Raw genomic sequence first — 14,752 nt, forward strand, 5'->3', positions numbered from 1 at the left:
TTCGAAGCTCCTTCACTAAAATAACAATTTAGAAAAACGTAGTTACAATAGTAATGCAGAACACACAAAATCGTAAAGCATTGAAATAATATGGAATTGCTTCATCTTTTTATTGCGATTTCGATTTGTTTAAGAATTTTCTTCGAAATAGGAAAATGCAAAAAGATGACCTATAATGAAGAGAAACTTTTTACATTATCATCAGGTGTTTACATTCTAGTCAAATTTCAGATTATTATGATTAAAAATTCAGTTACAAGTTTTTAACTGGGATAACTCATGCATTTCGGTTACGTTCAGTTACGCAACGATTGAAAAAAAGTATTCCAACAAAAAACGAAATCGTAAGAAACAGAAGAATCAATTCCCTTTCGTTTCAAGGTTTTACGATTGTTTGTATTTTGCATTATAATATTTTTGTAAGTTGTTGTTTTAGTGACCGTCGAATCGAAATATCAAAGTTGCGAAACGGAGAAAATTTCGATTGGAATTGAAACGCAGTCAATTCGTCAGTCATGTTTGCCAAATTTCGGCCTATCCGGACTAGAGGAACAGATTTAAAATTCAGTTACAGATTTGAAAACTGATAAGGGCAAATTTAATTAATGCTAAAAATTAAAATTATATTGATTTAACTTCAAAGAACTTCTAGCCTTTCTATTTTTATTTAATATCAAATACAGCTTTAAATGTTTTATTGAAATATTATATTAATAATTGTTGACTCCACACATATTGCACTTTATTAGAAAAAATGTTAGATATACGACGAGTGTTTTCGTTAATATTAAAATACATCGTCACCAACTACATCGGAAATTGTGGCTACCAAACGCCTGGAATGTTCAACGGCACAAGTAGCCGTTACCAAGCCTAAATGCACACAATACAATTCGTAACATTTTATTTTATTTGCTGGTGTTTTTGGAAAGCACACATCTGTCAGTAGATGATAATAATCGCCAGCTAATAAACCGGGCTCAAAATTCGGTTTGAATGCACTCGCGGAATGTTGTGAAGCGTTAAAATGTTTTTGCAGATCTATAGATTTTGAAGATCCTGTTGTTTGGTCCTCAAACCAAAGGAAGTAGGCATAGTTAAAAGACTTGTCTTTCCACATCACAGAAGAATGTCCTTTTTTCAAATGTGTACGAGAAAATTCCAACATCTCGGAAAGATTTTCACTTGGTATAAGAGGAGTGCTGGACTTTAGGTCGGGAGAGATCATTAGCCCAGAAGAACGATTTATATAAATGAAGTGTATAAGTCCAGGAAAATCTTCCAGATAAGCCTCAATTGAGATATTTCTTTCTGCTTTAACCGCTAGAAACTCCGAAAATTCCAAAAGCTTACCCTCTACTACAGAAGCGACTTCAGGTAATTGCTGAAAATTAATAGCTGAAGAGTCACAACAGGCCATAGTAAATAGTTGTTTGAGATCTTCCTGAAATGATGGAATATTCGATTCTATGCGGACAATCAAATCTCTTTCATACGTTTTGAGAAACTCGTTATACATTTTCCTTAGGTTTTCCCATTTCGAAGAGAACTTCTTTAGACATGTTTCTAAATCGTCGCCTTTTAGTTTGGCCTTTTTCAGAGCATCAATTGATTGTTTGATGAATGATTCCAATGATTCATATGTAGGCTTTAAAGCCTCTGCATCTCCTTGCATTTGTATTGAAATTATCTTTTGCAGTACATATAGCGTGTCATATAAACTACAAGCTACCGGCAGAGGAGCATATTCAACAATCTGTATTAGAACCACACCCTTATTTAATTTATTTAAATGAGCGATGCATGGTACACATCCTGAATGGGGATCTTGGCTAAGTCCTTGAAGAAATACCGCTACTGTCTTATTAAGGCCTCTTGAATCCTTTTGCAATGACCGTATTAACAAGGCCAAAAATAGTAAATCGGAAGGACTTAATTGCATAGCATTTTTGGAAGAATTGATGGAGACAAATTTAACGCCAACAAACAATATGGCATGACATCTCGAATGGCCACTGTCTCTCAGACAATCAAGTGCTCGATCTAAACTCCCTTTTACGGCTCTTCTTAGTTCAGAATTAATCAATAACCGTGGCAATGCTTCTACCTGTAAAATCAAATCTTGATCCCAAATCTCATCCTCATAACATTCCATGCATTTAGAAAATAATTCTTCTTGGACGTCACTTGCAAACAAATTGGGACCATGTAGATGTTTGGCTAATGACATCAGTACACCCATTTGTCGTTGCATGTATTCCAATCTGTCTTGGGAAATTTTTAAAAATTGAAATCCAAGTACTTCTCCGAATACAAAATTCAAGTCATGTTCGCATTGTATGGCTGCGTAGCAATTATCGAATTGACAATGCATTATTTTCTGCGAATTTATTAGGGGGCTAAATAATTGCAGCAAAACGTTAGCATCGATATTTCCCTGTTGAGGTACTGAAACATCTTTATGAAAATCTTCAGGCAGTAGTCCCTGTGAAACTGCCTTTTCATAAATATGTTCTCGCAACTTAGAATTAAGCTTTTCATACACCACATCGTTCGCACTATTAAATACAATCAATCCATTCATTTTTTATTTTTCTTAAAATTATTTAAACAACATAACTTATTATTTCTTTGTGTTAAATAACTGATAACGAATACAGAAAATTTTCGCAATTTCCCACAGCGCAGATAAACAAAATTAAGGAGGAAAAAGAAAAAAGTGAGATATGTAAATAGTTTGTAAACAAAAACATTGTGAATGATTTTAACATTTGACGGGCACTATTGTGAATCAAACAATATTCAATATTACATCAAATCATATATTTTGCTTTGTGTTTTTTACTAATTTTCTTAAACATTTTGCAATACAAGATTTGTTACAGCAGTAAATATTGTATATTTACACAAGTTCTTACAAGAATGAATGATGAACATGAAGATTCCTTTGAACTGGCCCTGGCCACAATGGATTTGCCAACTGCGGCAAAAGTACCAAGAAAAAGTTTTGAAATTCCTAATGCAAGCGCACACACTGCCTCAACAAAAACAACTATTAAAATACAGGAAGATAATATCAAAAAATCTGAAATAAAAGCGAAAAATACTGCGGCTAATCCACATTGTATTTTAGTTCATCCAAAGCAAAGAGGTAATCCTATAATAAAATCTATACAAAATGTACCTTTAGAATTTCGAGATGATATAATACCCGATTATGTTGTTGGAAGAACTACTTGCATTTTGTATTTGTCGCTTAAATATCACAATTTGAATCCGGATTACATATGTCAGCGTTTGAAAGAATTGGGGAAGCAATATGAATTAAGAGTCTTGTTAGTACAGGTGGATACACCGGAGCCACATAATGCTCTAAAAAGCCTCACCAGGATAAGTTTACTGGCAGATCTGACCTTAATGTTGGCTTGGAATGCAGAGGAGGCCGGTAAAATTATTGAAACCTATAAATTATTTGAAAAACGAGGTCCAGATTTGATAATGGAAAGGGTAGAATCTAATCCCCATCAGAAAGTATGTTTGCCTTTAATAATAGACGAAGAATCAAAAATATGATAATTTATTATTTTGTAGTTGGTCTCTGCTTTAACAAATATAAAGCCGGTGAATAAAACAGATGCCGTGACACTTTTACAAAATTTTGGCAACTTGGAGAACCTCATCAATGCAAGTGAAGATCGTTTATCTCAGGTTATCGGTTTGGGACCACGTAAAGCTAAAAAACTTTACACAACATTGCAGGAACCTTTTCTAGGAAAATGATTTTTTTTATTTTGTTTTTAAATATTTATTTTGAAAATATAAATTTGTTAAGAATTTTACAAGTTTCTCATCTTAGTATACAAAATTTACTCAGTGTATTTCCAGATTTTAATATTACCATCATCACTACAGGAAACCAGTTGATTAGGATGAACTGGATTCCACGAAACTTTATTTACATCTTGTAAATGGGCTTTGTCTTGAGAGGCAACTAAAGTAAATACCGGTTCATTCTTCGTGGATGTCTCCAAATCTTCCTTAAAAATTCTTATAGAATCATCTCCGCAAGCTGTTGCTATAAGGCCAGTCAATTTACACCATGATACATCGTAAATAGTGCGAGAATGTTCTCCTGCTATGGTGCAGACACATTTCCATACGGTTTCATTATCTGGTGTAGCTACTCCTTCGGGATTTCCCGGAGCATATGCCCGCCATATTTTCATGGTGCGATCATCACTTACCGATACCAATCTTTCACCTTCGGCATCAAAATCTATAGCCCATACAGTGCTCGTATGACCAGCCAAAGTAGCCGTGCAATCCCAGTCATTGTCTAATGTATTCTCTGCATACATCTTTATGGTGTTGTCATAAGAACAAGAGGCTAGCACCTCTTTAGTGGGATGCCATGTAACGCGTTTCACATCTTGTGTGTGAGCATTCAATACTGCGGCACATTCAAATTCATCATCACCTGTTACCTCCCAGATCCAGACTGACTTATCGCGGGAACAAGTAGCCAGCAATGAACCAGAATTCGACCAACTAGAACTCTTTACTTCATTTTCATGACCTTCCAAAGTGGCATTGCACTCGAATTCACCTAAAAGTTAAGATAAAGGGATTAGTTCATAAAGTTATTACGACGTAGGAGTGTACCTGATGTTTTTGACCATATAGCGGTGGTGCCGTCAAAACTGGCCGATGCTAGGTATTGGCCACATTTGGACCAAGCTACTTCTCTAATTGTTCTCTTGTGCCCATCGGATAGAATAGTTTTCGTTGACCAATTGTTGCCGGTCATTGACCAAATTCGTATGGTTTTATCTTCACCACAAGAAGCAAATGCATTACCCTTGGGATGCCACGATACACACCAGATGCGGCCTTTGTGTCCTTGCAAAGTTTGCTCGCATTGTAATTTCGACATGTTTTGATAAAATTTTATTATAAATTATTTCAATTATTTAGTTTTTTGTTGTTTTATTATTTGCGTCCAGCTGATTTAGCATGTGTTTTTAATAATTCACAATAGTCTATGATTGTGATTGAATATGTGGAACTGCCAGCATTAAATTTCTCGTGTTTATCATTCGATAAAATATTTAAATTTAAAAGAAACTATAATAATGACAAAAATTTTAAATAATTTGAAAAATTGAAATTAAATAAAAAATTTATTCCTAATTTTAAATAAAATTAAAAATAGCATAAGTTATTATTCCAGATGTGCTGATGACATGAATGTCATTCGAAATCGAATGTCAAAAGCTCATGTAGACGGTATAGATTTCGGTATGGTTGAAATCTCATTCAGTGCCCCGTTTCTGTAACTCTCGCATCGAGAAAATCTGTCGAAAAATTCATGATCATCTTGTGTAAAACAGGGTGAATGCAAGAAATTTAAAAATTTCTTATTAAATTTTAATGAGTACAGTTTAAAAATAATCAGAGTCACACTGTTAAAAACTGGAAGACTATTATATTTTAAGTTTTTTTCTAGATTCGAGAAAATTACAGATACGAGGTACAGAATTTAATTAAAAATAAAAATGTTTAATCTGTTTTGAAATTTACCTTTAACCATTTATAAGCCAGTAGCTTAAATCTCAACCGACTTTAGATTTCTCAAAGTATTTAGAAAGAATTTATAATTTAGAAAGAAGAACATTAGTCCTTTTCATTTCATTAGGATTGGTCTACAACTGACCCTACCGTTCATTATAGGTACCCTTCAGAAAATAGCTTAACGTTTATAACTAATTTAAAAATTCCAGTGTAGCAATGAAATACAACATGATCGAGTTTTATATCAAGCGAAATCTCTCTACCAAATATAACGATCGGTTCATAATTGACCCTACCCTCTATACATATCATCTCCCCTTCAGAAAATGACTTTAAAGCTAATATGACATTAAAATACCAGTATTACAATGAAATTTAACATAATCATGTTTTATATTAACCAAAATATATGTACTAAATTTTATGAGGATCGTTCCATAATTGAAACTGCCCCTCATAAACGGTCCTTTCCCGAAAATTACTTCAAAATGCCAATATAGAACTGAAATATGTATGTATGACATAATCGAGTTTTATATCAACCGAAATCTCTCTACTAAGCTCTATGAGAAACGGCCCATAATTAACCCTGCCCCCCATATAAAGCTTTGCTGACATAATAATACCATAATAAAACAAGTCAGAGTTCTATATTCGGCTATGCCGATTCTTATATAACCTTCACTATGATGTGTTAAAAAAAAACAGTCAGTACAAAAAATCAAAAAATATCAATTGTAAAATGAAACAGAACCAGAAAGTTCCCTTTTATAGATTTTATTAATTCAATCAATAAAAGTACAAAAATTCCTTTCCTACAGATTTTCATTTACTTAGCACTCTGAATGTTCAATTTAATGTTTCTAAGTTCAATATTAGAGAAAATTCAAAAAGTGCCTTTTGAAGAACCAAAAAGTGCCAAAAAGCCTCATTTTATAGGTTCACATTTACTCCAGGGCTTACATGATTTATTTCATGTGTCTAGCCAATAACAGCACACTGCTTTATTTTTAACGTGTTGTTCTTGCTCTGCTATGTTTTTATAAACAAGCAAGTACAAGAACAACACATCTCCTTTATTTATGAAGCGATTTTGCTGAAAGTATGACTGACAGAATTGTTGAAGATTTGGGTCCCGAAGATATCTGGAGTCTTCAGAAAATTGATTTCGACAAACACACACAGACATACATTCGGACATAGCTTTATCGACTCCGCTATCTATAAGGACTCGGAATATATATGTATATTTTATAGCGTCGGAAAATTATTTTATAGACATTTTTTGGGCACCTCTAATTGTATACTTAAAGGAACACATACATATGTACATACATAGATTCGTATGTATGTACATAATCCTTTTTGAATACGGATGTTAATCAACATTAATAATACTTGGCTAATTTTAAATTTCACATTTTTTTACAAACAAAAATTTTACAAAATAATTAAAATTTGAAATTTTAAAAACAAGCTCGCGGTAGGAAAAACATACAACTCATTTACTACAAGAATGGGATCCAGGAACTTCGTTTTTAATGATGTTCTATAACTTAATAATTCTAACTTAAATGTTCCTGAACTTAAAAAAAATTTTACTTATCAAGCATACGTGAAAACTTGGGTTTTAGTTTTGACTTTTGCAAAAAACACTCGCACACCGATATGTTCGAAAAGAAACAAAAATGTATGAAAGGCACATCTTATTTTATATTACTCAGTTGAAAAAACCCGAATTTTTAAATATGCCAGTCTTGTAGTAAATGAGCGTATATTTTATTAAATTTTTAATAGTTTTCAGAAAGTTTGTTCCACTGATTAAACTAAAAAGAAATGTCTATTTCTCTTATTTATTTGTTGCCAATTTCAAGCTTTTTAGAGTTATTAAAAATTCCAATCACATATCGAACTGGAGTAAACATGAAAATTAACAACCAAAAATAAACTGTAACCAAAACAATAAAAACCACACAGATTTTAATACAAATTGAAAGAAATGTATGCCACACACTAACATTCTTTACACAAACATACAATTTCGATATAAAATAATCCAACGTGCTACATAAACGCGGACATATGTACATAAGTATGTATTGTATGTACAATAAATATTTTCCAAATTCGCACATCTACATTATGCGCCAATTGGACTAATTGTCCGACATACATACTACATACATTCATATGTATGTACATTAGAGGTACCCAATTTAGATTTTGTTCAATAGTGTCTAGTCCAACTAGTGTTGAATTTTATTCCAATCCGATAACGGGAACCTGTGCCGGAATCAAATATAAAATTGTGCAATTTCGTTCATGTCATGCTCTAACGTTAACTATGTCAAGATATTTTAGATCGTTTGTTTAATAATATAATAATGAAGAATGCATATTAAACTTTTATAAAAAAACCTAATAGTTTATATAAATTCTATTTATACATATGTACATACATATGTATCTACAACCACCACTTTAAATCTCTGTATGTACGAGTTTTTAGCAACATTTTTATAATAAATCTACATACCATCAAACCCACATTTGACGCTGGCCCAACAATCGCCATATGTTTAGCTGTAAGCTCTCTCAAAGATCAAATTAAATTGTGGGCTTCAAATAAAATTTGTTAGAAACTGAAAACAATTCAGTTAATAAAAAGCTTTTAAACCTGTTGGACGTATTTTATTTGAACCAACATTTGAAACGGTTGTGTCGGTAAAACAGCTGATGTTGCTGTTGGTGGTGCTTCGATAGCAAAAAAAAATTAGAGAAAAAAAAACAAAGACAATTTTGCACAATAAGTTTGTAATTGTAATTTTGTTTGTAATAAAAAGTAACACACATTTAGCTACATACAGAAAATTTAAAAGTGAACGCGCTTTTTGCATCTTACAACAATAAAAAAACAAGAAAAAACCAGTAAACCATAACGAGACAAGTAAAAATAATAGCAATAACCTTCAAACATGTATAAAATCAAAAGTATTTACAACAATTTAATTGTCAACATCATTATCATCGTTTTAATGTGCAATTATGTCTTCTCGACTCCCATGTTGTATAAACGTAATCCGGATGATAAATACGAAAGAGGTTTGTTTGTTCATTAGTTCACTCGTCGATCGATGCATTCATTTTGAGTTTTTTAAATTGTCTGAAAATAAATAAAAATTAGTCAGCACAAACAGCGTGACTGGGTATTATTTTTATTGTACTTATTGGATCTGATTTTCAATGAAATTCAGTCTTGTTATAAAACAATTTTTTAAATAAACTTATTTGAAATTTAAAAAATAAATCCTAAACGTTATATTAAATCTACAATTGAAGAGCTTGCTGCAATAACATGATAAGCCACTCGATATCGAAAACTGATTTTATGAGCTAATTCATTACCATGTATCTTGGCTACTCCGATCAAAAATATTTTCATAAAATTTTAATAGAATTATTTTATATAGAGAAATTTAAAAAATGTTAAAAACTTTAAATTCGTTTTTCTCAATATTTTTAATAACATACCGAATTACTGCAATAAGCCCTTCAATCTGGTTATTTAACTGCGCCGAATAGCCCAAACTTAGCTCCAGAGTTTAATGTTGTCCACCAAAATCCAAAATGAGCCGACTTTTGACTTACCAATGACAATCCGTCTTTCGAAAATATATCTTTTTTTTTTAATCTCTATCTAATATTTTTATGTAATTAAAGAGGTATTGAGAAATATTTCAACAAGAATATCTTTCATGCTACAAAATTTTTGTAATAACGAGTCCGTATAACTGTTAATTTTGAAAATTACTTAATATCAAATATTTGGACGTGGCCTATATCAAAATCTTATTAAAATTAAAACTTTAATTTCAGATTTAGTGCCAGTATCATCCACAGTTATACCTTTAACGGTACTTGAGGTGAGTTATGGACTAGGTGGTAAACCCAGTGAGGAATACAAAGAGGCCTACCTAAAAAAACTTCGCAAAAAAGTTCAACATGAAAAGAGCGAAGGTGAAATTTACGAAGATCCAGACACTTTAATAACGAGTAAGTAACGAAAGTATTCGAATATTCTTTAAAAATTTCAATATTTGATAATTATTAAGCTAATTAGTAATGTTGTCTCCTTCACATCAAATAAGTTCATTAGCGTTTGTAGCCAGTTAAAATACTTTTTTGGCAAATGCCATTTTAAGGCGATACACAATAAGACAACTCTTTGCGACCTACACAAACTTCAATTCTAATATTTTAAACAATTTAAAAAACATTAATTTATGCCAATGCAAACAAATAAAAAAAAATTTGTCTATAGTTGAGACACTGGTAGTATTATTTATTTTAATTGAAAATCTTCGAATGTCTTTACATAAGATTGCAATGTCCATTTGATGGCTTTTAAAACTCTTGGATCGAAATATTGTAACGTTTTATTTTATGAATAGGCTTTAAACCATCAAATAAACCCGTTAAAAATATACTTTTACCCAAAGTACTGAATAAAATATTATATTTTATAAAAAGAAATTAAAGAAAAAAAAAAACAAATAATTTATTCCAATCAGTTATTTAAGACCAAAAAACTGTTAATATACATACAAATTATTAAGCACATACATATAGTATATGTGTATTACCATTGATGTACTTATATTAAAGAAACTCTTTAAAATCATATACTTGTGTCTCTTTAATAAATCCAATAATTTAAAATAATTTTGTGTTTTTTTATTCAATTCACTTCAATTGTTATTTATTAATACTTTTATTTTTATTGCAGTTAAAAAGAAACACAATGACGCCAACGATAAGGCCAAAGTCAAGGGCATCATAACAGCTTCAAAATCTGCTGAAAGCGAGACGAAAAATTGAAATTACGCATAAATTTGATCATTATTAAAAATTGTAAATATAACGAAACATTAATTTTTCTAACGCCATAATAAAAGCAATAATAAGAAAACTATTTGTTTTTCGTTCTTGTCTAAGGCTGATGTCAGAGTGGGCGCTACAAGCGATGCGAAGCTTTGAGCTACAAACTTTTGCTTGTGTTTTTTCGCATCATGCTTCGCTTTCACTCTGACATGACACATAGGAAAACACAAGGAAAGGTTTGTAGCGCAAAGCTTCGCATTGCTTATAGCAGGCACTATGACATCAGCCTAAGTTTAAAAATATTTTTTTTTTCATAAATTATGAATTTTTCTTATTAATTAATAAAAATTATAATTGAAATGTTATTAGACTAGTGCTGTAATTTGGCTAATTAGCTAATTTTTAGGTTGATTATTAACGATTGACAATTTTTTTAAATTAACATACATTTACAAACATACATAAATTCATACATACATATGTGTACATATTTATGGAATTGAAATATAAACAAAATGCTTATTAAATATCCATAATTAATAGTTGATTTTATCGAAAATCGCACCTTATTTTATTGAATTTATTCGAATTTGTCATATAAATGTCATGAATTATTTGCCTAAGTCATATGTAGTGATCAATTTTCACTTGTTGAGGTGTATGTATGTATATCAAGCATGACCATATAAATATTTTTACTAGTTTAAAAGCAATATTAATTTTTCGTAATTCCGGCGTGGGTGTTAATTTTTGTAATTTTTAATAAATAACTAAATGAAATCATCAACAAAATAAAAGCTTATGCACATAAACAATTGTGTCTGGCTTAAATTTTAAACACAAATTTGTATATTGGGGAAAAATATTGAAAAATTATAATAGAAACTTTTTAAAGAAGCTGAGGCATTTCAAAAATGTTCGAACAGGTTTTGTACTTTACCCTTTCCGATATTGATGAAACTTGGTACACACATTCTTTGTATAAATACGAAGTTTAAAGTTCTCCAAAATTTCAAAATTCGTTACCGTTCAGATTTTATCGAGGTTCAAAGTTCATATTTTTTAGGATTTTTTTCAACAAGCATTAAATTTGACATCGTATATTTTCTAAACTATTTATCCGATTTTAATCGTTTTGGTCCCCAATCAAAGCCTATGTCTTGTAGTTCGACAATATTTTATTTAAAATATTATTCTTTTAACATAAGAAAATGATATAAAAAAATGTCTTTAGTCAGGAATATATCAAAAAGGTACCTTAGGAAAGGAAAATGTAAAACTTAGTTGTACAGTTATTTTTCGAGATACGATTTTATTAAACATACTTATGATCTCAAAAGCCCTATACGGGAGGTTCAGTTGTATGGGGCCATACACAAATATATATTTAATAGGTGTGAACGTACCTTAAGAGTAAATGATCTCCTAATTTAAATATATTTTCAAAAAAAAAAATTAATGTGATAAATTAGTAACGACTCAGTCGATAATCGAGATACAAACATACCCAGCAAAAACTTATATTGAAAAGTAAGGGGTTAAAGTGCTAAAATTTACTTACACAATAGTATTTTAAGTGATTATTTGGCTTAAGTCGGTTTTAGTGACATTTTTAAAATCACGCCGAAAATTTCACCACTAATAGAGAGTTCGTTTGTGAGTGAAATGACGTAAAAATTTTTTGTCGGCCACTCCTACTTTAGGGTGGGCGGGCCTCTAAAGTTCAAAATATTTAGGGCTATATCTCAAAAAATATACATTTGTTTGGACCGATATATATATCAAATTGACCATTATAGGTCAATTTTGGGAAACATAATTTTTGACCCGATATTTTTGAGGTTTATCTAAAAAATCGGGAAAAAATGCCTTTATAGGTAAGTATATAAATTATATTGTTTAAAAGCCATAGATATTGAGCTTTTTATTAAGGTATAATATGTTTTTGTAAGTATTATAGTTCCTGACATATTAATAATTTAATTATGATTTTGCTATTAAGAAAAAAAACGTATGTATACTAATCTTTATTAAGCGAAGCCGGTGTTAGACATACCATAGAGGAGAAAATCCGCCCGGCCGTAGGCCGGCTATTTAGGAAATCTTTATTAAGCGAAGCTGGTGTTGGACATACCATAGAGGAGAAAATCCTTGCGCCCGGCCGTAGGCCTGCTATTTAGGAAATCTTTATTAAGCGAAGCCGGTGTTGGGCATACCATAGAGGAGAAAATCCTTGCGGCCGGCCGTAGGCCGGCTATTTAGGAAATCTTTATTAAGCGAAGCCGGTGTTGGACATACCATAGAGGAGAAAATTTTTGCGCCCGGCCGTAGGCCGGCTATTCAGGAAATCTTTATTAAGCGAAGCCGGTGTTGGACATACCATAGAGGAGAAAATCCTTGCGCCTGGCCGTAGGCCGGCTATTCAAGATATCTTTATTAAGCGAAGCCGGTGTTGGACATACCTTAGAGGAGAAAATCCTTGCGCCCGGCCGTAGGCCGGCTATTTAGAAAATCTTTATTAAGCGAAGCCGGTGTTGGACATACCATAGAGGAGAAAATCCTTGCGCCCGGCCGTAGGCCGGCTATTCAGGATATCTTTATTAAGCGAAGCCGGTGTTGGACATACCATAGAGGAGAAAATCCGGCTAGGACGGCTATTTAGGAAATCTTTATTAAGCAAAGAAAGCCGTGTAAACAAAAAATATTTTAATACAAATGTTGGCCTCTCACGAGGAACTATATTCTTCATCAGGGGAATCTGACAACTCTGATGATATGTAAATTAAATTATAAAATAAATGGTTTTTGAAATCAAATATCTCTTTCATTTGATTAGATACAGAAATGGTTTATACCTTATAATAAAAGCTTAATTCATTGGCTATTAATATATAGAAATTTATAATAGAATTATATAGACATTTTTTCCGATTTCTTTTAGATGAAAAAAAAAGTCGGGTCAAAATATATATTTTCCCATAATAATATAATACCCATAGTCGGTCCATATTTTAGTATCATGTTATATATCATTGGAAAGGTATTTTCAATACCTTTCATTTGTAAACAAAACAGTTTTCGAGATATACACAAAAATGTATTAAACTTTGGAGCCCCGCCCACTCGAAAGTAGGCGTGGCCGACAAAAAAATTTATATCTTTTATCGTCTCAAAACGCTCTATATTCGGTACTTTTTTTTTGAGAAATGTCACTAAAACCGACTTGTTCCGATACGTCCACTGCGTCTATTAGTTTTCACAAAAAATAGTTTGTTCAACAAGAATATGTCAAAGCTAAAAGGTAAGTACTTACATAATATATTATTTGTAAGTCATTACTATACTCCTTCTAAGTAATGCTAATGATATGTATTAGTCATTGAAAAGTAAGTTGTTTAGTAAGTACAAATCATTACTATGCTTTTGCTGGGTATGTCTTTCAAAAATAAATTTATAAAATACTCTGATTTCAACACCCTCAACACATACGTATTTATTTATATACACAGATACTCACACATACATACGCGAAACTGTAAAATGTACGTGTATTGGTAACAAATTATAATTTTGATAAAATAATCACGTTGGAGTAGTTTGTTTTTAAGGTGCGTGACCTTAAAAATCTGTTCAACTTTTCCACACAACATATAGTACATAAATCGCTTTTACTAAACGACTTTTAGTTGTTGTAGTTTTTATTTTAGTATCCGATACTGTTTGTAGATTTGTTTTTGTTATTGTTTAAAGTGTCATTATAACAAAAGATAAAGTTGTTTTTGGACTAGTTATTTGTTATTTTTATGTCAGTACTACATATGTAAAATGTTCGTAAATGTTTGTTTGCTTTGTAGATTATTATTTATATAATATATGTATATTATACAAATAATAATATACACACATATGTATGTATCTGTGTGCACATATTACACACATACAAAAATAAAGTTTTTACAAAATTAAGATGTTTCGCAGGAAAAACTATTCGACCGACACACCTGCAGACTTATGTACTTACATAAATATGCACATATAATCTCTTGGAAGGATAATCTGGCTAAAAGAAAACACTAACATTTTTCTTTATTTAAACAATTTTAAACAGTTTTTTTTTTAATTCTGTTAAATATTTTTCGACTATTTATTTACATTAAAAATGTTCATTGTCGATCATGCATTAATATTATTAAGAAAAAAATATTTTTGGAAATCTAGACTGGTGCGTATTGATTCAAAACTTTAGTATCTAGTAATTATACTATGCTTAAAAATATAACATACATACAGTACTGGAAAA

The 14,752-nt window shown here is 31.1% G+C and overlaps 4 protein-coding genes across 4 annotated transcripts; 2 read left to right on the plus strand and 2 right to left on the minus strand.

Annotated features, from left to right (window-relative positions):
• Positions 1-626: 626 nt before the first annotated feature.
• Positions 627-2,718, minus strand: LOC119606782 (Hermansky-Pudlak syndrome 1 protein homolog). The gene has a single exon (XM_037960375.1). The coding sequence runs from the start codon at positions 2,582-2,584 to the stop codon at positions 788-790; it is 1,797 nt and encodes a 598-aa protein (XP_037816303.1). The 5' UTR covers positions 2,585-2,718; the 3' UTR covers positions 627-787.
• A 44-nt stretch (positions 2,719-2,762) lies between these two features.
• LOC119606821 (DNA excision repair protein ERCC-1) lies at positions 2,763-3,842 on the plus strand. The gene is made up of 2 exons (XM_037960441.1): positions 2,763-3,531; positions 3,592-3,842. Exons 1-2 carry the CDS (start codon positions 2,923-2,925, stop codon positions 3,778-3,780), a joined length of 798 nt encoding a protein of 265 aa, XP_037816369.1. The 5' UTR covers positions 2,763-2,922; the 3' UTR covers positions 3,781-3,842.
• LOC119606816 (probable cytosolic iron-sulfur protein assembly protein Ciao1) lies at positions 3,781-5,034 on the minus strand. Its single transcript, XM_037960427.1, has 2 exons — positions 4,663-5,034; positions 3,781-4,606 (listed from the first exon to the last, which is right to left on the minus strand). Exons 1-2 carry the CDS (start codon positions 4,931-4,933, stop codon positions 3,867-3,869), a joined length of 1,011 nt encoding a protein of 336 aa, XP_037816355.1. The 5' UTR covers positions 4,934-5,034; the 3' UTR covers positions 3,781-3,866.
• A 3,175-nt stretch (positions 5,035-8,209) lies between these two features.
• Positions 8,210-10,540, plus strand: LOC119606822. The gene is made up of 3 exons (XM_037960456.1): positions 8,210-8,673; positions 9,448-9,624; positions 10,358-10,540. The coding sequence occupies exons 1-3, from the start codon at positions 8,547-8,549 to the stop codon at positions 10,447-10,449; spliced, it is 396 nt and encodes a 131-aa protein (XP_037816384.1). The 5' UTR covers positions 8,210-8,546; the 3' UTR covers positions 10,450-10,540.
• Positions 10,541-14,752: the final 4,212 nt, after the last annotated feature.

This window comes from Lucilia sericata, unplaced genomic scaffold, assembly GCF_015586225.1.
Source record: "Lucilia sericata isolate MDLA Ls3-8-SP2 unplaced genomic scaffold, ASM1558622v1 Contig000018F_arrow, whole genome shotgun sequence".
NCBI lineage: Eukaryota > Metazoa > Arthropoda > Insecta > Diptera > Calliphoridae > Lucilia > Lucilia sericata.